We start from the raw sequence: 26,195 nt of genomic DNA, 5'->3' as shown, positions 1-26,195 counted from the left end.
CTCCCAATTTCAGGAATGCGACAATTTTAACTATCTTCAAGACGGGAGATAAATCATGCTGTGGAATCTATCGAGTTATTTCCTTCTTGTCCATAGCATGGAAAATCCTGACACATATTCTCCTGAATCGCCTACTTCCAGTGGCTGAGGAAAATGTCCCAGAGACATGGTCTTTGTTGCCCGACAAATCCAGGAAAAATGTTGAGATCAACAAGGAGTCAGGAGGGCTAAAAGGGGTCATTAAAAGTCATTGGCAAACAGGATTAAGGAAAATCCCAAGGCTTTTTATACGTATATAAAGAGCAAGACGGTAACTAGGGAAAGGGTTGGCCCACTCAAGGACAGAGAAGGGAATCTACGTGTGGAGCCAGAGGAAATGGGCGAGGTACTAAATGAGTACTTTGCATCAGTATTTACCAAAGAGAAGGACTTGGTGGATGATGAACCTAGGGAAGGGAGTGTAGATAGTCTCAGTCATCTCATTATCAAAAAGGAGGAGGTGTTGGGTGTCTTGCAAAGCATTAAGGTAGTTAAGTCCCCAGGGCCTGATGGGATCTACCCCAGAATACTGAGGGAGGCAAGGGAAGAAATTGCTGGGGCCTTGACAGAAATCTTTGCATCCTCATTGGCTACAGGTGAGGTCCCAGAGGACTGGAGAATAGCCAATGTTGTTCCTTTGTTTAAGAAGGGTAGCAAGGATAATCCAGGAAATTATAGGCCGGTGAGCCTTACGTTAGTGGTAGGGAAATTATTAGAGAGGATTCTTCGGGACAGGATTTACTCCCATTTGGAAACAAACGAACTTATTAGCGAGAGGCAGCATGGTTTTGTGAAGGGGAGGTCGTGTCTCATTAATTTGATTGAGTTTTTTGAGGAAATGACGAAGATGATTGATGAAGGAAGGGCAGTGGATGTTATCTATATGAACTTCAGTAAAGCCTTTGACAAGGTCCCTTATGGCAGACTGGTACAAAAGGTGAAGTCACACGGGATCAGAGGTGAGCTGGCAAGATGGATACAGAACTGGCTCAGTCATAGAAGACAGAGGATAGCAGTGGAAGGGTGCTTTTCTGAATGGAGGGATGTGACTAGTGGTGTTCCGCAGGGATCAGTGCTGGGACCTTTGCTGTTTGTAGTATATATAAATGATTTGGAGGAAAATGTAGCTGGTCTCATTAGTAAGTTTGCGGACGACACAAAGATTGGTGGAGTTGCGGATAATGATGAGGATTGTCAGGGGATACAGCAGGATATAGATCAGTTGGAGAATTGGGCGGAGAAATGGCAGATGGAGTTTAATCCGGACAAATGTGAGGTAATGCATTTTGGAAGGTCTTATGCAGGTGGGAGGTATACAGTAAATGGCAGAATTCTTAGGAGTATTGATAGGCAAAGAGATCTGGGCGTACAGGTCCACAGGTCACTGAAAGTGGCAATGCAGCTGGATAAGGTAGTCAAGAAGGCATACGGCATGCTTGCCTTCATCGGTCGAGGCATAGAGTATAAAAATTGGCAAGTTATGCTGCAGCTGTACAGAACCTCAGTTAGGCCACACTTAGAATATTGTGTGCAATTCTGGTCGCCACACTACCAGAAGGACGTGGAGGCTTTGGAGAGGGTACAGAAGAGGTTTACCAGGATGTTGCCTGGTCTGGAGGGCATTAGCTATGAGGAGAGGTTGGATAAACTCGGATTGTTTTCACTGGAACGACGGAGGTGGAGGGGTGACATGATAGAGGTTTACAAAGTTATGAGCGGCATGGACAGAGTGGATAGTCAGAAGCTTTTTCTCAGGGTGGAAGTGTCAGTTACTAGGGGACATAGGTTTAAGCTGAGAGGGGCAAAGTTTAGAGGGGATGTGCGAGGCAAGTTTTTTACACAGAGGGTGGTGAGTGCCTGGAACTTGCTGCCGGGGGAGGTGGTGGAAGCAGGTACGATAGCGACGTTTAAGAGGCATCTTGACAAATACATGAATAGGATGGGAATAGAGGGATACGGTCCCCAGTAGTGCAGAAGGTGTTAGTTTAGGCAGGCATCAAGATTAGCGCAGGCTTGGAGGGCCGAATGGCCTGTTGCTGTACTGTTCTTTGTTCTAACACCAGGAACTCTTTATTGCATTCATCAAATGACCAAATCATTTGATTCAGTAAATCGTGATGCTTTGTGGATTGCGCTCCAGAGATTTGGACGTCCAAGAAATTTCATCCCAATCCTGCAATTGCTCCATGATGATATGGCTACATCTGTCTTGAGTGGGAGATCTGAAACAGACACCTTCAAAATCCATACTGGGGTCAAGCAAGGCTGTGTGATAGCCTCTGTACTATTTACAATCAACTCATGAAAGATCAGCTGCCCTCTGCTGTGAGTATTAAATACCACCTGGATGGAAAACTCTTTAATCGCATCTGTGCCAACACTAAACTGACCACCATGAGACAAGCATGATGTATAGTTAGTGGATGACTGCAGTGTCATTGCCCACTCTGCACCAGATTTGCAAGCCTCTCTCGATCTCTTCAATTCTGCATACAAGAGATTCAGCCTGTCCTTGAATATTGCCAAAAAAATATTGCCAATCTCATATCAACCCACATATTCCACCTTCCACTTAGGTTGAAGGAGAGACTTTGGAATATGTTGAGCACTTCCCATACCTTGACATCTACCTCTCTCAAAAGGCCACCATTAACTAGGAGATCCTAGTGTACAGAGAAGTTGTTGCCACCACACTCCGTTACTGCAGTGAGACCGGGACCATGTATCGGCGCCACATAAGAGCGCTATAGAATTTCCATCAGCAGTACCTCTGCCTCATCCTCCAGATTCAATGAGAGGACCATCGAACAAATGCTACTGTCCTTCTTGAAGCCAGCTCCACTAGCATTCAGGCAGAAGTCCTGCAAAACCAACTTCGATTGACTGGACATTGTGTCTGGATGAACGAAAACCATTTCCCCCACCAGGTCTTGTTTTCTCAACTCTCAAATGGCCAGCATTCCAGGGGAGGATAAAGAACATGCTTCAAATACACTCTGAAGCTCTCCTTGGAGCACGGCAGCATTGACATTGATAGCTGGGTGGAGCTTGCTACCAGTCAAAATGGCGACAAGTTGTCCATCAAGCATCATGCTTTGAGTCCAAACGTCCACATATGTTGAAGGAGAAACTTTCGAATATGTTGAGCACTTCCCATGCCTTGGCAGCTGGCTCGCTCAGAAGGCCACCATTGACGTGGGGATCCAACACCGGATCAGCTGCACCAGCTCAGTCTTCTACAAACTACGGCAGCAAGTGTTTGACAACAAAGACCTCTGTAAGTCAACAAAAGTCATCGTGTACAGAGCAGTTGTTGTCACCACACCCCTGTACTGCAGTGAGACCTGGACTGTGTATCAGCGACACATAAGTGTGCGAGAGAAATTGATGAGGCAGAGCGGTGGCAGAAAAGGAAGCAAATCATGCACTTCGGATCCCAATACCTCATGGGACGTCCTTCCCCATCTGCCCAAAGATCAAAGCGGGTCGAGCATCAGCCTGTTCAGTCACCTGAAGACCCGTGGCAGAAACTTGCGACCTTGAGTAGACGTCATCCTCAAATCGAGGGACAGCCAATGACGAGTGCCACACAACACAATGGAGGGTATCCTCAATGTGAAGATAGGACTTTGTCTCCAGAAGGTCTGTGCGGTGGTCACTCCTGCCAGTACTGTCATGGACAGATGCATCTGTGACAAATAGATGGGTGAGGACAAGGTCAAGTAGGTTTTTCCCTCTTGTTGGCTCCCTCACTACCTGCCATGGACCCAGTCTAGCAGCTAAGTCCTTAAGGACTCGGCCAGCTTGGTCAGTCATGGTGCTACCGAGCCATTCTTAGTGATAGACATTCAAGTCTCCCCACCCAGAGTGCATTCTGTGCCCTTGCCATTCTCAGTGCTTCTTCCAAGTTCTTTTGTATTTGTTCGTAAGATGTGGGCTTCTCTGGCTAGGCCAGCGTTTATTGCCCATCCCTAATTGCCCTTGAGAAGGTGGTGGTGAGCTGCCTTCTTGAACTGCTGCAGTTCTTGGGGTGTAGCTTTACCAACTGTTAGGAAGGGAGTGGTGTTCAACATGGAGGAGCACTGATTCATCAGCTGAGGGGTGGGCTGGTAAGTTGTAATCAGCAGGAGGTTTCCGTGCCCATGTTTGACTTGATACCATAAGACTTCATGGGGTCTGGGGAGTCGATGTTGAGGACTCCCAGGGCAACTCCCTCCAACTGTATACTACTGTGCCGCCACCTCTGCTGGGTCTGTCCTATCAGTGGGACAGGACATACCCAGAGATGGTAATAGTGGTATCTGGGACATTGTGAGGTATGATTCCGTGAGCATAACTGTGTCAGGCTGTTGCTTGACGAGTCTGTGGGCCAGCTGTCCCAATTTTGGCACAAACCCCCAGATGTTAGTAAGGAGGACATTTTGCAGGGTTGATAGTTGAAGGTATGGCCACCTATAGTGGAGCAAAGAAAATCAGGGATGCAGAGGAGGCCAGAATTAGAGGAGTTCACAGATCTCTGGGGTTAGTAGAGCTGGAGGAGGTTGCAGACATAGGGAGGGCTGAGGCCATAGAAGGATTTGAAAACCAGGATGAGAAGTTTAAAACCAAGGTGTTGCCAGACCAGGAGCCAGTGTAGGTCAGCATGCACAGGGATGCTGGGTGCACAGGATTTGGTGTGAGGTTGGTTGGATATGAACATCAGAGTTTTGGATGAGCTTATGTTTATGGAACATGCAAGTTTCGAGGCTGGCCAGGTGAGCATTGGATTAGTCGATTAATCGAGGTAACAAAGATATGTGTGAGGCTTTCAACAAGAGGAAAGGACGGAGATGGATGATACTACGGATGTGGAAGTAGACATTTTTGGTAATGGAGAGGATGTGGGGGGTTGGAAGTTCAGCTCAGGGTCAAATAGGAGGCCAACATTGCAAATAGTCTGGTTCAGCCTCAGACAGTGGCCAGGGAGAGGGATGGACAAGGTGACTATGGAACGGAGTTTGCGGTAGGGAGCAAAGACAATGGCTTTGGTTTCCCCAGTATTTAATTGGAGTACATTTCTACTCAATTAATACTGGGTGTCAAGCAAGCAGCTTTTATATCATAATCTTTTAATATGCAGCACCAATTGAGGACACAGGCCCTAAGCTTGTGAAAAGGCAAAGTGCATTCTGCTGACAGCATTTCTGTTTGGCTATTGCAAGTTGCTGTCCACCCGCTGAGTTCTGCATATTTCTCTGGTTCTGCTTCACATTGCAAATAATCAGTACTTTGCCCAGCAGTCATTTTCAAACCTCTGTAAGGACCCCTGAAAATTCTGATTCTCATGGGAGCCTGCTGTCCCAGCTTCTGAAAGACAGAGCCAGGAAAGGAATACAGTGTTAAAGTTGTACCTTTTTCATATACAGGAACAAAAATGATGCACAGATAAATAAAAAATGAAGAATATGGAACTCCTGCCACTGTGCTCACAGTATACACTATGCGTAGACCCATACCGACAGAAATCTAATCCCCCTTTCAGATTTCTGATGGTCTGTAGATCCCAGTTTGAAAACCTAGGATGAGGTGCAGTGGTTAGCACTGCAGCCTCACAGCTCCAGCGAACCGGGTTTGGTTCTGGGTACTGCCTGTGTGGAGTTTGCAAGTTCTCCCTGTGACTGCGTGGGTTTCCGCTGGATGCTCCGGTTTCCTCCCACAGCCAAAGACTTGCAGGTTGATAGGTAAATTGGCCATTGTAAATTGCCCCTAGTGTAGGTAGGTGGTAGGAAAATTGAGGGAAGGTGGGGATGTGGTAGGGGGCATGGGATTAATGTAGGATTAGTATAAAATGGCTGGTTGATGGTCGGGACAGACTCGGTGGGCCTAAGGGCCTGTTTCAGTGCTGTATCTCTCTCTGACTCTGTGACTCTCTCGATGACTCTGAATTATTTAATAAGAGCAAAATACTGCAGATGCTGGAAATCTGAAATAAAAACAAGAAATGCTGGAACCACTCAGCAGGTCTGGCAGCATCTGTGGAAAGAGGAGCAGAGTTAATGTTTCGGGTCAGTGACCCTTCTTTGGAATTAGCAAATATTAGAAATGTCAAAGGTTATAAGCAAGTGAGGCAGGGGTGGAGCAAGAGATAACAAAGGAGAAGGTGTAGATTGGACAAGGCCACATAGCTGACCAAAAGGTCATGGAGCAAAGGCAAACAATATGTTAATGGTGTGAACAAAGAACAGTACAGCACAGGAACAGGCCATTCGGCCCTCCAAGCCTGCGCTGATCTTGATGCCTGCCTAAACTAAAACCTTCTGCACTTCCAGGAACCGTATCCCTCTATTCCCATCCTATTCATGTATTTGTCAAGATGCCTCTTAAACGTCGCTATTGTACCTGCTTCCACCACCTCCCCCAGCAGCAAGTTCCAGGCACTCGTCACCCTCTGTGTAAAGAACTTGCCTCGCACATCCCCTCTAAACTTTGTCCCTCTCACCTTAAACCTATGTCCCCTAGTAACTGACACTTCCACCCTGGGAAAAAGGGTGTTGAAAGACGTGTGTTGAAAGACAAAGCATTAGTACAGATAGGGTGTTAACGGACTGAAGATTGAACAGCAGCAAGTACAAACATGAAAAAAAACAGTGGGTAAGCAAATTGAACAAACTAAGATGAAATGAAATTTTTTTTTAAATGTAAAAAAGAAAAAATAACAAAAAATAAAAGTAAAATGGGGGGCCCGTCATGCTCTGAAATTATTAAACTCAATGTTCAGTCTGGCAGGCTGTAGTGTGCCTAATTGGTAAATGAGATGTTCACTGGAACACTGCAGCAAGCCCAGGATAGAGATGTAAGCATGAGAGCAGGGAGGAGTGATGAAATGGCAAGCAACCGGAGCTCAGGGTCCTGCTTGCGGACTGAGCGGAGGTATTCCGTAAAGCGGTCATCCAGTCTGCGTTTCGTCTCCCCAATGTAGAGGAGACCACATTGTGAGCAGTGAATACAGTATACTACATTGAAAGAAGTACAAGTAAATCGCTGCTTCACCTGAAAGGAGTGTTTGGGGCCTGGGATAGTGAGGAGAGAGGAGGTAAATGGGGTAGGTATTACACCTCCTGCGATTGCAGGGGAAGGTGCCATGGGACGTGGGCGAAATGGTGGGGGTGGTGAAGGAGTGGACCAGGGTGTCGCGGAGGGAATGATCCCTTCGGAATGCTGACAGGGGAAGGGAGGGGAAGATGCGTTTGGTAGTGGCATCACGCTGGAGATGGCAGAGGATGATCCTTTGGATATGGAGGCTGATGGGGTGGGATGTGAGGACAAGGGGAACCCTGTCATGGTTCTGGGAGGGAGCGGAAGGGGTGAGGGTAGAGGTGCGGGAAATGGGCCGGACACGGTTGAGGGCCATGTCAACAACAGTGGGGGGGAATCCTCGGTTGAGGAAAAAGGAGGTCATATCAGAAGCACCGTCATGGAAGGTAGCATCATCAGAGCAGATGCGTCGAAAACGGAGACACTGGGAGAATGGAATGGAGTCCTTACAGGAGGTAGGGTGTGAAGAAATGTAGTCCAGGTAGCTGTGGGAGTCGGTGGGCTTATAATGGATGTTAATAGACAACCTATCCCCAGAGATGGAGACAGAGAAGTCGAGGAAGGGAAGCGAAGTGTCAGAGATGGACCATGTAAAGGTGAGAGAAGGGTGGAAATTGGAAGCAATGTTGATAAAGTTTTCCAGGTCGGCGCAGGAGCAGGAAACAGCACCGATACAGTCATCAATGTACCGGAAAAAGAGTTGGGGGAGGGGGCCTGAGTAGGACTGGAACAAAGAATGCTCGACATATCCCACAAAAAGACAGGCATAACTAGGACCCATGCGGGTACCCATAGCAACACCTTTCGCGCTCTGCATGACGTTGAGCTCTTCTTCCGTCGCCTCCGCCTCCGGGCTCACTTCTTTGACCAGGAGTCCTCCCCCCGATCAGCAGACCCATTCACCCCTCCAGCATTCTCCCTCTATCTGGACCCCAGTCCTACTCAGGCCCCCTCCCCCAACTCTTTTTCCGGTACATTGATGACTGTATCGGTGCCGTTACCTGCTCCCGCGCCGAACTGGAAAACTTTATCAACTTTGCTTCCAATTTCCACCCTTCTCTCACCTTTACATGGTCCATCTCTGACAGTTCCCTTCCCTTCCTCGACTTCTCTGTCTCCATCTCTGGGGATAGGTTGTCTATTAACATCCATTATAAGTTCACCGACTCCCACAGCTACCTGGACTACACTTCTTCACACCCTACCTCCTGTAAGGACTCCATTCCATTCTCCCAGTTTCTCCATCTCCGACGCATCTGCTCTGATGATGCTACCTTCCATGACGGTGCTTCTGATATGACCTCCTTTTTCCTCAACTGAGGATTCCCCCCCACTGTTGTTGACAGGGCCTTCAACCATGTCCGGCCCATTTCCCGCACCTCTACCCTCACCCCTTCCCCTCCCTCCCAGAACCGTGATAGGCTTCCCCTTGTCCTCACTTTCCACCCCATCAGCCTCCATATCCAAAGGATCATCCTCCGCCACCTCCAGCGTGATGCCACTACCAAACGCATCTTCCCCTCCCTTCCCCTGTCAGCATTCCGAAGGGATCATTCCCTCCGCGACACCCTGGTCCACTCCTCCATTACCCCCACCATCTCGTCCACGTCCTATGGCACCTTCCCCTGCAATCGCAGGAGGTGTAATACCTGCCCATTTACCTCCTCTCTCCTCACTATCCCAGGCCCTAAACACTCCTTTCAGGTGAAGCAGTGATTTACTTGTACTTCTTTCAATGTAGTATACTGTATTCGCTACTCACAATGTGGTCTCCTCGACATTGGGGAGACGAAACGCAGACTGGGTGACTGCTTTGCGGAACACCTCCGCTCAGTCCGCAAGCAGGACTCTGAGCTTCCGGTTGCTTGCCATTTCAACACTCCCCCCTGCTCTCATGCTCACATCTCTATCCTGGGCTTGATGCAGTGTTCCAGTGAACATCAACGCAAGCTCGAGGAACAGCATCTCATTTACTGATTAGGCACACTACAGCCTGCCAGACTGAACATTGAGTTCAATAATTTCAGAGCATGACGGGCCCCACATTTTACTTTTATTTTTTGTTATTTTTTCTTTTTTACATTTTTAAAATTTCATTTCATCTTAGTTTGTTCAGTTTGCTTACCCACTGTCTTTTTTCATGTTCGTACTTGCTGCTGTTCAATCTTCAGTCCGTTAACACCCTATCTGTACTAATGCTTTGTCTTTCAACACACCATTAACATATTGTTTGCCTTTGCTCCATGACCTTTTGGTCAGCTATGTAGCCTTGTCCAATCTGCACCTTCTGCTTTGTTATCTCTTGCCCCACCCCCGCCTCACTTGCTTATGACCTTTGACATTTCTAATATTTGCTAGTTCCGAAGAAGGGTCACTGACCCGAAACGTTAACTTCTTCTCTTTCCACAGATGCTGCCAGACCTGCTGAGTGGTTCCAGCATTTCTTATTTTTATTTCTAAATTCTTTAAACTTGGACAGAAAGTTACTTTCGCCATTGTTCATGAGACAATGATGCATTTTGAAAGCTGAAAAGAGGTGGTAATATTGCTGCTATTAAGTAGGTCATTGTACATCAGACAGTGTAAACTGTAATTTGGAAGATTCAGTGTATTCAATATCAGAATAAATTGGCACCATGTCACATAGGAGTCCAGAACAGAAAAGACTAGTACTATCTAACTAGGCCTCTCACTAAGAAAAGTAGAAAGGCAAAGAAAGGAAACTCCCTATTGGTTCCTTAGATGAGACCTCACAAAAACAAGAGCCTATGTTTTACAACATGGCAGTCAGGAACTAAGGAATAGTTTCATATACAGCAAGGTCAGTTAGTCATTTGACGCATAGCAATAGTTCCAAAGATTCATGAATTCTAGGTATGAAAAAAATTGTATTGGGGCAGCTTTACATAGTTACATAGTATCTACAGCACAGAAACAGGCCATTCGGCCCAGCCGGTCCATGCCAGTGTTTATACTCTACATGAGCCTCCTCCCACCCTACTTGGTCTATCAACTTATCCTTCTATCCCTTTCTGCCTAATACATTTTATGTAGCTTCCCCTTAAATGCATCTATGCAACTCGCCTCAACTATTGCTTGCAGTAGCTGTAATGAGTGTGGTTGCTCACATTCATTCATTGTTGACTGCAGTAGTTAAACTCTACATAATTTGGGTCCATAAAGTGAATAATCCTACCACCACCACCCCTCTCTCCCCCCCCCCCCCCCCCCACCACCCCACACCTTCCCTGTTTATCTCCGCTCAGAACAAGTGCAGTTATTCAATGGATTCCATAAGTAAGAGTGATAATGGGGAATGTGAGCCTATTGAAGACAGGCACAGATAATGCTGTAACTGACAATAAAAGAGTAAAAAACTTGTTGAATGTGAGGAAAAACTTCTTTTACACAGGGAATGTTTAGGATCTAGAATGTACCACCTGAGAGTATGGTGGACTCCGAATCAATTGTGGCTTTCAAAAAGGTATTGGATAATTACCTGAAGAGAGAAATTTTGCAGGGCTATGGGGAAAAGGTGGGGGAACTGGGACTAGCTGAGTTGCTTGCAGAGAGCCGGCATGAACACGAAGGTAAGCATTCAGGTGTAACAGGCGGTAAAAAAGGCAAATGATATGTTGGCCTTCATAGTGAGAGGTTTCGAGTACAGGAGCAGGGATGTCTTGCTGCAGTTATACAGGACCTTGGTGAGGCCACACCTGGAATATTGTGTGCAGTTTTGGTCTCTTTATCTGAGGAAGGATGTTCTTGCTATAGAGGGAGGGCAGCAAAGGTTTACCAGACTGATTCCTGGGATGGTGGGACTGACGTATGAGGAGAGATTGAGTCGGTTAGGATTACATTCACTGGAGTTCAGAAGAGTGAGCGGGGATCTCATAGAAACCTATAAAATTCTAACAGGACTTGACAGGGTAGATGCAGGAAGGATGTTCCCGATGGTGGGGGAGTCCAGAACCAGGGGTCATAGTCTAAGGATACGGGGTAAACCTTTCAGGACTGAGATGAGGAGAAATGTCTTCACCCAGAGAGTGTGGAATTCGCTACCACAGAAAGCAGTTGAGGCCAAAACATTGTATGTTTTCAAGAAGGAGTTGGATATAGCTCTTGGGTCTAAAGGGATGAAAGGGTATGGGGCAGAAGCGGTAACAGGCTACTGAGTTGGATGATCCTGCTCCTATTTTCTATGTTTCTATGAAGGGTCGAATGGACTCCTTCTGTGCTGTAACCATTCTATGATTCATTCAGTTTGCATCTGTCTTCATGGTCGAAAAAGAGGATAAGTCGCCAACAGTACTCGGGAATCTAAAAATAAGTTAGCTCGGTCCAAGACCAAGCAGGACATCAAGATGCCAAAATCTGTGCTGACTGGCCCACCATTTTACATTTAAACCACACCTGCCCCCCTGCCTCCTCATCCTGTTAGTCTAACTGTGCTCTCCTGCAGTCTTTCACAATTTGGTGTCATTTGCAAATTTCAGTACTGGTCTGTCAATTCCTCGGTGTAGATCATATTTTAGTGGCACGAAACCAGATCATTTTAGATCACTACATCTTTCCAGTTGGAGAAACTCCTTTCTGCCCTCCAACCATCTCTCTATTCATGTCACCATATTTCTCACGATTCCATTACCCATTATCTTTGCCATAAATCTCATTATCAAATGCTTTATCAAAATCTGTATAAACTTCATCAAGCATTTTTTAAAATCCATGCTCTATTGTTTCTTCCACAATTCTGTAAGGTTGATCAAGCACGACCTTTTAGAAATTCATGCTGACTGCGATGATTCACTAAAGTTTCTCCAAGTGGTTTCTAATTTCATCTTTCATTTTAGACTCCATTACTTTGTCAAAACTGAAGTACAACTGACTGACTGACGGTTTTAGAAGAGGGGAGTTACATTTATCTCTCTTCCAGTCGTCAGGTACTTCAGCCACCATGTTTTTTTAAATCAATTATTTCCTTTTCTGGAATACAGTTCCTCAGTACTGGACAACCTCCAGCACCTCATCCAAAGGGATTACCTATGTCTATTGCTCACAAGCTATTTGAATAAAGGCTGAGCTCGATTATGTCGCAACTTCCAGCAAGGGTCATTGGTAGCAATCATGAGCAGGAGCCCGGACCCCTCTCCTTCCTCCCCCATTGCCATAGAACTAAGGCTCATTCACATCCTTAACAACTCCCCAGGCCACAACTGTAGGTTAAGCATGAAGCCCTTCCTGGTCTGTATGTCTCAGCTACTTTCTGAACTTCCAAACCTACTGGGCATTTAGTAAATCTGTGTTGGATGAGCGACAGTTTAAGTACTATTTTAAAGAACTAAACCTTTAAACCTGCAGAATATTAGGGCAAAAATGTTAATCTTTGAAGTTTCAGTGACAGAAATACCTGTTGTTTCACGTAAATTCTCTGAAGAATACTTGATTCTTTTGTAAGTACTGTGTTTAGCTCTGTTGTAACAGTTTTTACCCACACTAACTCATAGAAATGTATACAGCACAGAAAGAGGCTATTCTGCCCACTGTAGCTGTGCTGGCTCTTTGCTTGAGCAACTCCAAACTAATGCCAGTACCCTACTCTTTAGTCTGAATCTTCCTCTGCTTCAAATATTTATGGACTCTTCGCTCAACGGATGCACAGGTCATAGAACTATGTGCTGCATTGTAACGCAGTTGTTCTTATTGTTACAGACACATTAAATGGTGATGGTTTTAAGAAGCCCTTGCTCCCTTTGGCTCCATCACAGAAGAGGGAGAAAATACTGCAGGCAAGCCCTTCGGTTCATGACACCGAATCGACTGAAAGTGTTAAAATTACCAAAGAGTCTAGAGCGACAGAGGCAGAAGCTACAGAGAGCTCTGCGGGTCATGACCAAGAAACCCAGCCTGAACTCAAAGAAAAGCCTGCAGCAGATCAGCGGCACGTTGAAAAGCCTCATCCCAAAACCACGTCTCTGCCGACGAAGCTCAGGTCCGCAGCCAGGTTACCTTCAGATAAGTACAAGCCCTGCCCTCCGCTCCCATACGTGGAACCACCATGGGGAGGGTTAGCAGAAGCCCCTTACAGCTTTGAGATCCTCAAGAACGGCAGCATTGTATCAGACATCGGTCTGAATTCAAAGAGTTTTTATGTAGTTGGGAGGCTTCCGACTTGTGATATCTCTCTTGAGCATCCTTCCATCTCCCGGTACCATGCCATAGTGCAGCACAGGCGAGTTGCTGATGGGGAGAGCAGCACTGGATTTTACTTGTACGACTTGGATAGCACTCATGGGACAGTGGTAAACAAACAGCAAGTTCAGCCAAACTGCTATCATCAGCTTAAAGTTGGCCACGTTATTAAATTTGGAGGGAGCACGAGACTCCTTGTGTTGCAGGTGAGAATGGTGCACATTGGTCGTTTGAATTTCAGTAAGGTGTAATGGTGCATGTGTGCCAAGTTCAAAGCTACAGTACAGTGAAGAAAATCTCACACACCTAGCAGTGGCACACCCACAGCCATCAGAACTACACCCTTGTTATAAACCTCCAAGTACAACCCAGGACAGAATGAAGATGAGAAGGACAGAATCTGCCTGTTGGGTTAGCCTGTGGCTAGAAAGAGTGCAAGGAATTTTGTGACTTGGGTGAACTGCTCTTGATTACAGCTCTGTCAGTGGTGGTAGAAGTGGTGCGAGCAGTTTGGGATGATGAATTAAGAGTTTTGCACAAGAGCTGCCTTCAGCAAAATACATTGGCATATATGCATATTACTCTGTAGACCAGTGAATTTTAGACATGGTTAAGGTCCAAGAGCAAAGTTTCATGGTAAGGGGCAGGGGCTGAATGTATCCACATTTTATGTGCACAGTGATGACTCACTTGATAGTGGAGAATCTGTTCAAAACCGGCACAGTGTCCAGCATATTCTGGGCACATTTGCTAATTGTGCCCCACATGGAAGCTCCACACCATGGAGTAATTGTGGCTGTATTATAAATGAAATCCTGTGTCTTTATATTTTTTTAATCATGGTGAAGGGTCTAAATGACAAATTACAAGTTAGGAAGTTCTAAATAAAAGAGGAAAGTCTGGTGTTCCTGTTTACCCAAAGTGAAATAGATTAATGGAGTAAGTTACCAGGGAAGACCATTGAAATGCACAAAATAAATGGGTTTGAGAGACTTTAGCTGTGCTGTTGAAGAGAATAAGGACTGAGAGATAGTGAGGAATTGATGGTCATCATGAAAAAGAGATGCACTTGCTGGCTGCAATAGCTTTTTATGGATCCTACAATTACATTCTTAAAGCTGACTTGATAGACCAGTCATAGAATGGTACAGTCTCTTAATTTGTGCTGTGAAGCATTCCTATCTGGCCAGTCCTGTAACTCCTCAATTTTTAAATTTTTATCCTTATTGCAAGTCCCTTTATGACTTCGTTCTTCCCTATTTCTGTAACCTCCTCTAACCCACCTGAGATCTCTGAGCCCCTCTAATTCTGGCCTCTTGCACATCCTCGATTTTCATTGCTCCACCATTGTCAGTTGAGCTTTCAGCTGCCTAGGCCCTAAGCTCTGAAATTTCCTCCCTAAACCACCTCCTTTAGGTAGCAATAGGCATCCATCTGTCTCGGGAGACAATGGAATGTGCCCAGGGTGTATGTTACTCCTGGATTGAACATCATCTGTTGTGGCTGTAGAGGCCGTCTTGTGAGTGGCAATCCCTTCCACAGCTGGCACAGATGAATATCGTTGGCCTTTAGTTGACTGATGTTTTCTCCTTCTGCGGGGCTCCCTTTTCTGCCATCTGGTCATTTCTTTTGTCCTCTGCTTTTTCCACATCCTTCCTGACTACCATTCTCCAGGAACTTCGGTCAGCAGCAAGATTTTCCCATGCTTCAACTCTGATCCCAGTCAACTTGAGGTCCTGCTTGCAGACATCCTTGTATCACAGATTCATGCCAATAGCAAGCTTACCATAGAGCTTGTCTTTGGGGATGCGGCTGTCATCCATTCGGCACATATGACACAGCCAACGGAGTCGCTGCTGACTCAAGGGAAAACATGCTGGGGATCCCTCCTTTAAGACACTCTTTAAAATCAGCCTCTTTGATCAAGCTTTTGATCACCTGTCAAATTTTGTTTGCCAACGCTCCTGTGAAGTGCCTTGGTATGTTTTATTATGCTAAAGGTGCTATATAAATGCAAATTGCCCTTTTTTAATAGAAGTACTCAATTGAGTTGCTCTTCACAGTTAAAGAATTGCTGCAGTACTGGTTAATACCACATTTATTTTTGAAGGGGGAGATGAAGAGATGGAGAGTAAACAGCCTGATTAGTTTCTGAAAGACCAGTAAACTCCAGCATTGTCCCCAGACAATACACGAAAGTAAACCTGAATTTAAGCCAATACAATTTAATTCTGTGTTGTTATAGAGATCAAAATGTTCTCTCCACAAACAACCGAGGTTTGGAATGACAAAATCTAATCAGAATTGTTTTTCACAGATTGGTTGGACACAGTACAAATTTTTCAAATGTTCACCATTGGGAAAGTGGTCATCCTCTTAAACTAACATGAAGGTCGAACAGAAGACCAGTACAAGCTGCCAAATTCTGTTTGCTTCTATTTGTGAGCAGGTGTGCACTGTCTAACAGCTGCCACTGAATCACCTGCCAGTTCAATTATTTTGTTTAAAATGCTGCAACCAGAAGCCAAGGGATTTTAAGGTTTCTGCAGATATCTCTTTAATTTGTTTTCTTCCTTTACTCACCTCATCTCCAGTTGATTGTAGGGTTTTATAGAATCATAGAAATATACAGCACAGATGGAAGCCATTTGGCCCATTATGTATGCCGGCTGAAAAAGAGCCATTCAGCCTAATCCCACTTCCCAGCCCTTGGTCCATAGTCTTGTAGGTTACGCCACTTCAATTGCATATCCAAGAACTTTGTAAATGCGATGAGGGTTTCTGTCTCTGCCAGCCTTTCAGGTGGTGAGTTCCAGACCCCCACCACACTCTGAGTGAACAAATCCTCCTTAACTCTCCTCTAATCTTTCTACCAAATACTTAAAATCTGCCCCTGGTTATTGCCCTCTCTGCTGAGGGAAACAAGTCCTTCGTATCCAGTCTATCTAGGTCCCTCATAAATTTATATACCTCAAATAAATCTCCTCTCAGCCTCCTGTATTCCAAAGAAAACAACCCCAATCTATCCAGTATTTGCTCATAGCTAAAATTCTCCATTCCTGGCAACATCCTCGTTTAATGTCCTCTGTACTCTTGTCTAGTGCAATGGCAACCTTCTTGTACTGCAGCGACTAGAACCAGTACAATGTTAATATCCTTCCAGTCCTCTGGCGACATACTTTCAGCCAGAAATGATTGGAAAATGATGGTCATAGTGGCCACTATTTCCTCCCTTGCTTCTCTTAACAGCCTGGGATACATTTCATCTGGGCCTGGCGATTTATCTACTTTTAAAGATGCTAGACCCTCGAATATTTCCTCTCCCAGTATGATTATCCCATCCAATATTTCACACTCCTCCTCCTCAACTACAATGTCTACATCCTCTCCCTCTTTGTGAAGACAGATGCAAAGTATTCATTAAGAATCACGACCAGGTCTTCTTGCACAGAAGTTAGCTTTTTGGTCTCTATTAGACCTTACTCTTCCCTTAATTATCCTCTTGCTCATTATATATATATGTAATACATCTTTGGATTTCCCTTGATTTTACTTGCCAATATTTTTTCATGTACTCTCTTTGCTTTCCTAACTTCCTTTTTAATTTCGCCCTGAACTCTTTAGTACTCTTTTAGGCTTTCTGCAGTATTGAGCTTTTGGTATTTGACATAAACTTCCTTTTTTTTGCCTTATCCTACCCTGCATGCTCCTTGACGTACAGGGGGCTCCAGATTTGAGAATCCCACCCTGTACCTGTGTGGGAACATATTTGTTCTGAACCTTATTTTCTAGTTTCCCTTGAATGCCTCTCACTGCTCTGACACTGATAGACCTTCAAGGAATGGTTTCTGGTCCACTTTTGCTAAATCACATCTCTGCTTAGTAAAATTGGCCTTTCCCCAATTGAGAACTTTTACTCCTAATCTAGAATGGTTACAGCACAGAAGGAGGCCATTTGGCTCATCGTGTCCATGCCAGCTGTCTGCAAGAACAGTCTTGGACCTTTTCCGTAACTACACTAAATCAAATTGAATTATGATCACTACCACTAAAATGCTCTCCCACTGATACTCTTTCCACCAGCCCTGCTTCTTGTTGGGATTCCTATGTACTGACAAAGAAGGTTCTCCTGAATGCAATTTGAGAATTCTGCACCCTCTCTGTAGCTTTTATACTGATTCTATCCCAGTTAATATTAGGATAGTTGAAAGCCCTACCATTAATTGCCCTTTTGATTCTGCACTTCTCAAAAATTTGTTGACATATTTGCTCTTCTATTTCCCTCTGGCTGTTTGGGGGTCTAAAGTACACACCAAGCAGTGTGATTGCCCCTTTTCTATATTTCAGTTTGATCCATATCATTTGATGATCCTTCTAGCATATCATCCCTCCTCACAGCTGTGATTATTTCTTTAACCAACGTTGCGATTCTCCCTCTTTTTTTTAATCCCCCTCTCCATCTTGTCTGAAAACCCAGTGACCAAGAATGACGAGTTGCCATTCTTTAAGCCATGTTTCAGTAATAATTATGGTATCACACTTTCAAGTGTTTATCTGTGCACTCAGTTCATCTGCCTTATTCACTATACTCTTTGTGTTGAAGTATATACCATTAATCACTGAACAACTCCTTTGTTGTCCATTTTCTAGCCTTTGTTTTCTCTGCCTTCCATACTAGCTTGCTAAGTTTCTACCTTATATTTCCAACTTTGTTTCTTTCGCTCCTCCATCTATGCCCAGTTCCTATCCCACTGCCAAGTTGGTTTAACCATTCCCCAACAGCTCTAGCAAACCTCCACGATATTGATCCAGGCCTTGTTGAGGTGCCTGTCTGGCTTGTACAAGTCCCACCTCCCCCAGACCTGGTCCCAATGCCTCATGAATCTAAAGCCCTCCCTCCTGCACCATCTCTCCAGCCACACATTTATCTGCACAATCCTCATATTTCTGTACTTACTAGCACATGGCACTGGGAGTAATCCAGAGATTATGAGCTTTGAGGTCCCACTTATTAACTTCTTTCCTAGCTCCCTAAAATATGTCTACAGAACCTCATCTCTGTTTCTACCGATATGGACCACGACCTCTGGTTGTTCACCCTCTCCCCTCAGAATGTTCTGTAGCCACTCAGACATCCTTGACCCTGGTTGCCAGGAGGCAACATATTATCCTGGAATCACGTCTGCGGCCGCAGAAACGCCTGTCTGTTCCCCTAACTATTGAATCCCTTATCACTTACTTTTCCAATTGTCCTCCTGTCCCCCCGCCACCCCAAGTATAGCTGACCCACCCATAGTGCTGTCGGCTTGGTTCTGGCAGGACTCCCAACAGGAACCATCGCCCTCACCAGTATTCAGGACTCCATACCAGCTAGAGAGAAAGATGCAGTCAGGAGACTCCTGCACCCCTTGCCTGGTCCTTATCTTCTTGGCAGTCACCCATTCCATCTCTGCTTGCTCACTCTTAAGCTGCGGGTGACCATATCCAGAAGCATGCTATCCACATGTTCTCAGCCACACAGGTGCACTGCAATGTCGCCAGCTGCTGCCCCAGCTCTGAAACCTGGAGCTCAAGCTCCTCCAGCTGATGTCAGTTCTTATACATGTGCTTGTCCAGGATGTGAGAAGAGTCCTGGAGTTCCCTCATGGCACAGGATGTACATTCAACAGGACTGTGGTACTCTGTCATATCTCTATTAGACTAGGATCTAAACTTACCATAAATGAACTTAAGACTTACCCCTAAATCTGGACAACAACAAAACCAGCTACTTACCAATCTTTCCCTTCCCTTGTGCTGACATCACTATAGATGTCTTTTTACCTCACTCCCTGACACTCGAGGTTCTCCAATTCTTGAACTAATTGATCAGTTGCTAAAAATACTAAACTCTCAAAATATGGTATATAGATACTTAACCTTGCCTTAAAACTCTCAGGTTCTGCTGCTCTTCCCTCTATGTTGATATTGATGTCACTCTGACACCACTTTTTTGTTTGTCCTAAGTTTGATATGGTCTGCTGCTGTTCCTCTATAACCATTTCTGCTCTTTTGGCGCTTTTGAAATCTCTGGTCTGCTTCCGTTCCTTTACATCTAGTCTCCAATCTCTTGCCACGCTTTTTACCTTGGCCACAGGATGCTATGCTACCAGGAGGTACACAAGGAGCATCCAGGGAGATTCTTGCTCCTTGTTTCCTCCTCCCCAGCCCCTTTTTCCTATGGGAAAGTTCCTGCATATTTGATACCTCCAACATACAATGTAGAGAACTTTTGCCCTAAACTCATATCCTGCCACTCCATGGTTGCTTGGAGTGGTTCTGTTTTCCGTGTGGCTTTTTCCTTTTTTTTATTTTTATGTCTTTCAATAATAACATTTAACAGACTTTATTCATTATAATGTAATTTATCTATGTTAGTAATTTTTAAAGAAATGTACAAATGTCGCATTGTAAAGTTCCTTCCATGGACATGTGTCCCTTCAACTTATCAGATCCCAGACACCACCCTTTCTTTAGTTTATCTAGAACCCAGAGCCATGTCGTCAGCGAACAATAACATTCCTATCACATCGTTTCTGAAGTAGTTGCTTTCTATCAAAATTCATCTCTGGTGTTGCACAGCTCCCTCTCATATTTTTTCTGTAAATCTTTGCATCCCATCTTCCAATCACTGGTAACTCTCCTAACTCTCCACCCTGCCAACCCACACAAAAAGCAACCTGATGCCAGGTTATTCACTCTCAACACCAACAAGTTGCATTTAAATACATTTATATAGCAAAATGTTCCAAGGTGCTTCATAGGACCGTTATCAAACAAAAACTATCTTTGAACCATATACATAGATATTAGGATAGAGCTTTGTCAAAGAGCTAGGTTTTAAGGAATGTTTTAAATGAGGAGAGAGAGTCAGAGAGATTCAGGGAGGGAATTCTAGAACCTCGGGTCTGGACAACTGAAGGCACAACAGGCAATGGTAGAATGGTGAAAATCACGGAAATGCAAGAGGCCGAATTGGAGGAATTCAGAGATGGAAACATAGAAAAGTAGGAGCAGGAGTAGGCCATTGGGCCCTTTGAGCCTGCACCACCATTCAATACGATCATGGCTGATCATCCAAACTCAGTACCCTATTCCTGCTTTCTCCCCATAACCCTTGATCCCTTTAGCCCTAAGAACTATATCTAACTCTTGAATATATTTAATGATTTGGCCTCAACTACTTTCTGTGGTAGACAATTCCATAGGTTCACCACTCTCTGGGTGAAGAAATCCCTCCTCATCTCAGTCCGAAATGGCTTACCCCTTATCCTTAGACTGTGACCTCTGGTCCTGGACTCCCCCACCATCGGGAACGTCCTTCCTGCATCTAGTCTGTCCAGTCCTGTTAGAATTTTGTATGTTTCTATGAGATCCCCTCTCATTCTTCTAAACTCTAGCGAATACAAGCCTAATTGACTCAATCTCTCTTCATACGTCAGTCCTGCCATCCCAGGAATCAGTCTGGTCAACCTTTGCTGCACTCCCTCCATAGCAAGAACATCCTTCCTCAGATTAGGAGACCAAAACTGCACACAATACTCCAGATGTGGTCTCACCAAGGCCTATATTGCATATTTGCAGCAAGACATCCTTGCTCCTGTACTCGAATGCTCTCACTATGAAGGCCAACATACCATTTGCCTTATTAACTGCCTGCTGCACCTAGAACATAGAACATAGAACATTACAGCGCAGTACAGGCCCTTCAACCCTCGATGTTGCGCCGACATGTGAAACCATCTGACCTACACTATTCCATTTTCATCCATATGTCTATCCAATGACCACTTAAATGCCCTTAAAGTTGGCGAGTCTACTACTGTTGCAGGCAGGGCGTTCCACGCCCCTACTACTCTCTGTGTAAAGAAACTACCTCTGACATCTGTCCTATATCTATCAGCCCTCAACTTAAAGCTATGTCCCCTCGTGTTTGCCATCACCATCTGAGGAAAAAGGCTCTCACTATCCACCCTGTCCAACCCTCTGATTATCTTATATGTCTCTATTAAGTCACCTCTCCTCCTCCTTCTTTCTAACGAAAACAACCTCAAGTCCCTCAGCCTTTCCTCGTAAGACCTTCCCTCCATACCAGGCAACATCCTAGTAAATCTCCTCTGCACCTTTTCCAAAGCTTCCACATCCTTCCTATAATGCGGTGACCAGAACTGCACGCAATACTCCAGGTGCGGCCGCACCAGAGTTCTGTACAGCTGCAGCATGACCTCGTGGCTCCGAAACTCGATCCCCCTACTAATAAAAGCTAACACACCATATGCCTTCTTAACAGCTCTATTTACCTGGGTGGCAACTTTCAGGGATTTATGCACCTGGACACCAAGATCTCTCTGCTCATCTACACTACCAAGAATCTTCTCATTAGCCCAGTATTCTGCAATCCTGTTACTCCTTCCGAAGTGAATCACCTCACACTTTTCCGCATTAAACTCCATTTGCCATCTCTCAGCCCAGCTCTGCAGCCTATCTATGTCCCTCTGTAACTTACAACATCCTTCGGCACTATCCACAACTCCACCGACCTTCGTGTCATCCGCAAATTTACTAACCCACCCTTCTACACCCTCATCCAGGTCATTTATAAAAATGACAAACAGCAGTGGCCCCAAAACAGATCCTTGCGGTACACCACTAGAAACTATACTCCAGGATGAACGTTTACCATCAACCACCACCCTCTGTCTTCTTTCAGCTAGCCAATTTCTGATCCAAAGCACTAATTCACCTTCAATCCCATACTTCTGTATTTTTTGCAATAGCCTACCGTGGGGAACCTTATCAAACGCCTTACTGAAATCCATATAGACCACATCCACGGCTTTGCCCTCATCCACCTGTTTGGTCACCTTGTCAAAAAACTCAATAAGGTTTGTGAGGCACGACCTACCCTTCACAAAACCGTGCTGACTATCTCTAATGAACTTATTCTTTTCAAGATGATTATAAATCCTATCTCTTATAACCTTTTCCAACATTTTACCCACAACCGAAGTAAGGCTCACAGGTCTATAATTACCAGGGCTGTCTCTACTCCCCTTCTTGAACAAGGGGACAACATTTGCTATCCTCCAGTCTTCCGGCACTATTCCTGTCAACAATGACGACATAAAGATCAAGGACAAAGGCTCTGCAATCTCCTCCCTGGCTTCCCAGAGAATCCTAGGATAAATCCCATCTGGCCCAGGGGACTTATCTATTTTCCAAAATTGATAACACCTCCTCCTTGTGAACCTCAATCCCATCTAGCCTAGTAGTCTGTATCTCAGTATTCTGCATGCTTACTTTCAGCCACTGGTGCACAAGGACGCCCAGGTCTCGCTGCGCTCCCCCTTTCCCAATCTATCGCCGTTCAGATAATCTGCCTTTCTGTTTTTGCCACCAAAGTGGATAACCTCACATTTATCCACATTATACTGCATCTGCCATGTATTTGCCCATTCACTCAACCTGTCCAAATCACACTGGAGCTTTTCTGCATCCTCCTCACAGCTCACACTCCCACCCTGTCGTCTGCAAACTTGGATATATTACATTTAATTCCCTCATCTATATCATTAATATATATTGTGAATAGCTGGGGTCCTAGCATTGATCCCTGCGGTACCCCACTAGTCACTGCCTGCCCCTCGGAAAAAGACCCGTTTATTCCTACTGTTTGTTTCCTGTCTACCAACCAGTTCTCTGTCCATGTCAGTACCTTACGCCCAATCCCATGTGCTTTAATTTTGCATGCAAATCTCTTATGTGGGACCTTATCGAAAGCCTTCTGAAAGTCCAAATACACCACATCCACTAGTTCTCCCTTATCTATTCTGCTAGTTACATCCTCAAAAAATTCCAGTAGATTTGTCAAGCATGATTTCCCTTTCGTAAATCCATGTTGACTTTGTCCAATCCTGTCATTGTTTTCCAAATGCTCTGCTAATACATCTATTGTAATGGACTCTAGCATTTTCCCCACTACTGATGTCAGGCTAACCGGTCTGTAATTCCCTGTTTTCTCTCCACCTCCTTTTTTAAATAGTGGGACTATATTAGCTACCCTTCAATCCGTTGGAACTGTTCCAGAGTCTATAGAGTTTTGAAAAATGACCAGCCATGCATCTACTATTTCTAGGGCCACTTCCTTAAGTACTCTGGGATGTAGATTATCAGGCCCTTGGGATTTATCGGCCTTCAATTCCATCAATTTCCTTAACACCATTTACCTACTAACATTGATTTCATACAGTTCCTCCTTCTCACTGGATCTATGTTCCCCAACATTTCTGTAGGTAATTTATGTCCTCCTTTGTGAAGACAAAACCAAAGTATGTATTTAATTGGTCTGCTATTTCTTTGTTCCCCATTATAAATTCCCTTGTTTCTGACTGTAAGGGATCCACACTTGAATTCACTAGTTTTTTTTCTCTTCACATATCTAAAGAAGCTTTTACAGTCAGTTTTTATGTTCTCTGCAAGCTTATTCTCATACTCTATTTTCTCCTTCTTAATCAATCCCATTGTCCTCCTTTGCTGAATTCTAAACTACTCCCAATCCTCAGGTTTGCTACTTGTTCTGGCCATTTTATGTTTCTCCTCCTTGGATCTAATACTATCCCTAATTTCTTTTGTAAGCCATGGTTGAGCCACCCTTCCTGTTTTATTTTTGCGCCAGATCTCTGAGGGTAACACAATAGGGTAAAACCTGCAACCCCCCTATATTCCAGAGCCCAGTCAGACTTGGAACTGATCTCCTAAGGGTTGAAAGAAGGTTGAATGCACGGCATGCTAAATGCATACATGTGCACACTGCGTTGTCACCCTATTTGAGTGTCAGCCCCCTCCTCCTCCACTCATGGCTATTATGACAGGTCTCACCACTTCGATTCTCTCTACTCTAGGCCCAGGAAGAGAGTAGTCAGAGAAATAGAATGAGAATGGCAGAGAGAGAGAGCAAGAGAGAGTAACGCTGACCTGGGGATAAGGGGTGGCCGCAGCCCACCTGCCCAAAACATTCACCGTGTCTCTTTCAGATGCTGATTTGCATGCTGTACGGTAACAAGATCTCCTGCCATCTGTTTCCCCAACTACCTCAATGGGAAGTAGTCAAAGTGGAAATGAGAGATGACTTAAAAAATAGGTGAAACCTGGATTGTTCTGCCCTCTTTCTCTTTTAGCCCTGTATCGTGCACCAAACAGCAATAAATATTTAAAATCGTTAGAACTGGGACAGGGAAATGACTGATACATTGAACTAATTCCTAATGAAGTATTCAACCCTCATGCTAGTTATCCAATACTTGCCAGCATCCTGCTGTAAGTTATAAGCACCAATTTATCACAGATTCTATAAAGCAATTTTCAGATTGTATTAATTTAAGCAGCCCAATAGCAATGCTATAACAACATTAAATGTTGAACTGGGCCACTGAGTGGAAGTATACTTGAGTTTTGTTGTAAGTTTATATTACTGACTAGGTTATTAGAGGGGGATAATGTGACCTTCCAGCTTTGTTTAAATTTCATGATGCTGTACATATGCAGGGCCCAGAAGAGGATGAAGATGCAGAGTCTGATTTCACTGTGACTGAGCTGAAGCAAATGAATCAACAGCACAAGCAGCTGGAGAAGCGAATGCTGGGAGAAGATTCCGACGAGGATGAAAATGCAGTCACCGAGTCATTAGGACAGCCAAGGTTGCCTGCGGCCAAAGCTGCTGCTGGATGCACGTGGGGAATCAGTAGGTGCATTTACTCTATAGGTTTATGGTACTAAGGCAGGTAGATAAGGTGAAGATGCAGATCAGCCATGATCTATTTGAATGGCGGAAAAGGCTGGAGGGGTTAAATGACCGTCTCCCATTCCCACGTTCCAATTTCACATGCAGTCCTGCTGGTTTCAGTACCCTCCTGTCAAAGCAAGTTCAGGGCTGATGTCAGGAAGTCTTTTCACACACAGAGTGATCACTTTTTACACAGCAATTATGATGATCTGGAATGTGTTGCCTGAAAGGGTGTTCAAAGTAGATTCAGTAATAACTTTCAAACTTAGATATATACTTGAAAAGGGGAAATAAATGCAAGGCTGTGGAGAAAGAGCAGGGGAATAGGATTAATTGGATAGCGCATGCAAAGAGCCAGCATGAGTACGATGGCCTCCTTCTGCGGTGTATGATTCGCCACTCCTCAGATACTGAAGCAGTCCATGTAGAAATACAGCAAGACCTGGACAATATCCAGGCTTGGGCTGATAAGTGACAAGTAACATTCGCCCCACACAAGTGCCAGGCAAGGACCATCTCCAACAAGGGAGAATCTGACCATCTCCCCTTGACATTCAATGGCATTACGATCACTGAATTCTGCACTATCAACATTCTAGGGGTTACCATTGACAAGAAACTGAACTGGAATAGTCATATAAATAGCGTGGCTACAAGAGCAGGTCAGAGGCTAGGAATCCTGCGGCGAGTAAGTCACCTCCTGTCCCCCCCCCCCCAAAGCCTGTCGACCATCTACAAGGCACAAGTCAGGAGTGTGATGAAATACTTTCCACTTGCCTGAATGGATGCAGCTCCAACAGCACTTAAGAAACTCAACACCATTAAGGACAAAGCAGCCCGCTTGATTGGCTCCCCATCCACAAACATTCACTCCTTCCACCACTGCCACACAGTGGCAGCAGTGTGTACCATCTACAAGATGCAGTGCAGCAACACACCAAGGCTCCTTAGACAGCACCTTCCAAACCCACAACCTCTACCAACTAGAAGGACAAGGGCAGCAAATTCATGGGAACACCACCTCCTGCAAGTTCCCCTCCAAGCCACACACCATCCTAACTTGGAACTA

General features: G+C 44.9%; 1 protein-coding gene across 2 annotated transcripts in view; it reads left to right on the top strand.

Moving 5' to 3' along the window:
- Nucleotides 1–26,195, top strand: part of slc4a1ap (solute carrier family 4 member 1 adaptor protein) — a 203,912-nt gene that overhangs the window by 20,074 nt on the left and 157,643 nt on the right. Inside the window, exons 2-3 of one of the 2 annotated variants that reach the window (XM_068027773.1) lie at nucleotides 12,826–13,511; nucleotides 24,889–25,084. In XM_068027773.1, coding sequence (XP_067883874.1) covers nucleotides 12,826–13,511; nucleotides 24,889–25,084 — 882 coding nt within the window. The remainder of the gene's footprint in view (nucleotides 1–12,825; nucleotides 13,512–24,888; nucleotides 25,085–26,195) is intronic. The other variant, XM_068027774.1, reaches the window with a different exon arrangement.

This window comes from Heterodontus francisci, chromosome 3 (genome assembly GCF_036365525.1).
Source record: "Heterodontus francisci isolate sHetFra1 chromosome 3, sHetFra1.hap1, whole genome shotgun sequence".
Lineage (NCBI taxonomy): Eukaryota > Metazoa > Chordata > Chondrichthyes > Heterodontiformes > Heterodontidae > Heterodontus > Heterodontus francisci.
The sequence above is the reverse complement of the archived record's forward strand: the minus strand, read 5'-3'. Positions and strand labels throughout refer to the sequence as shown.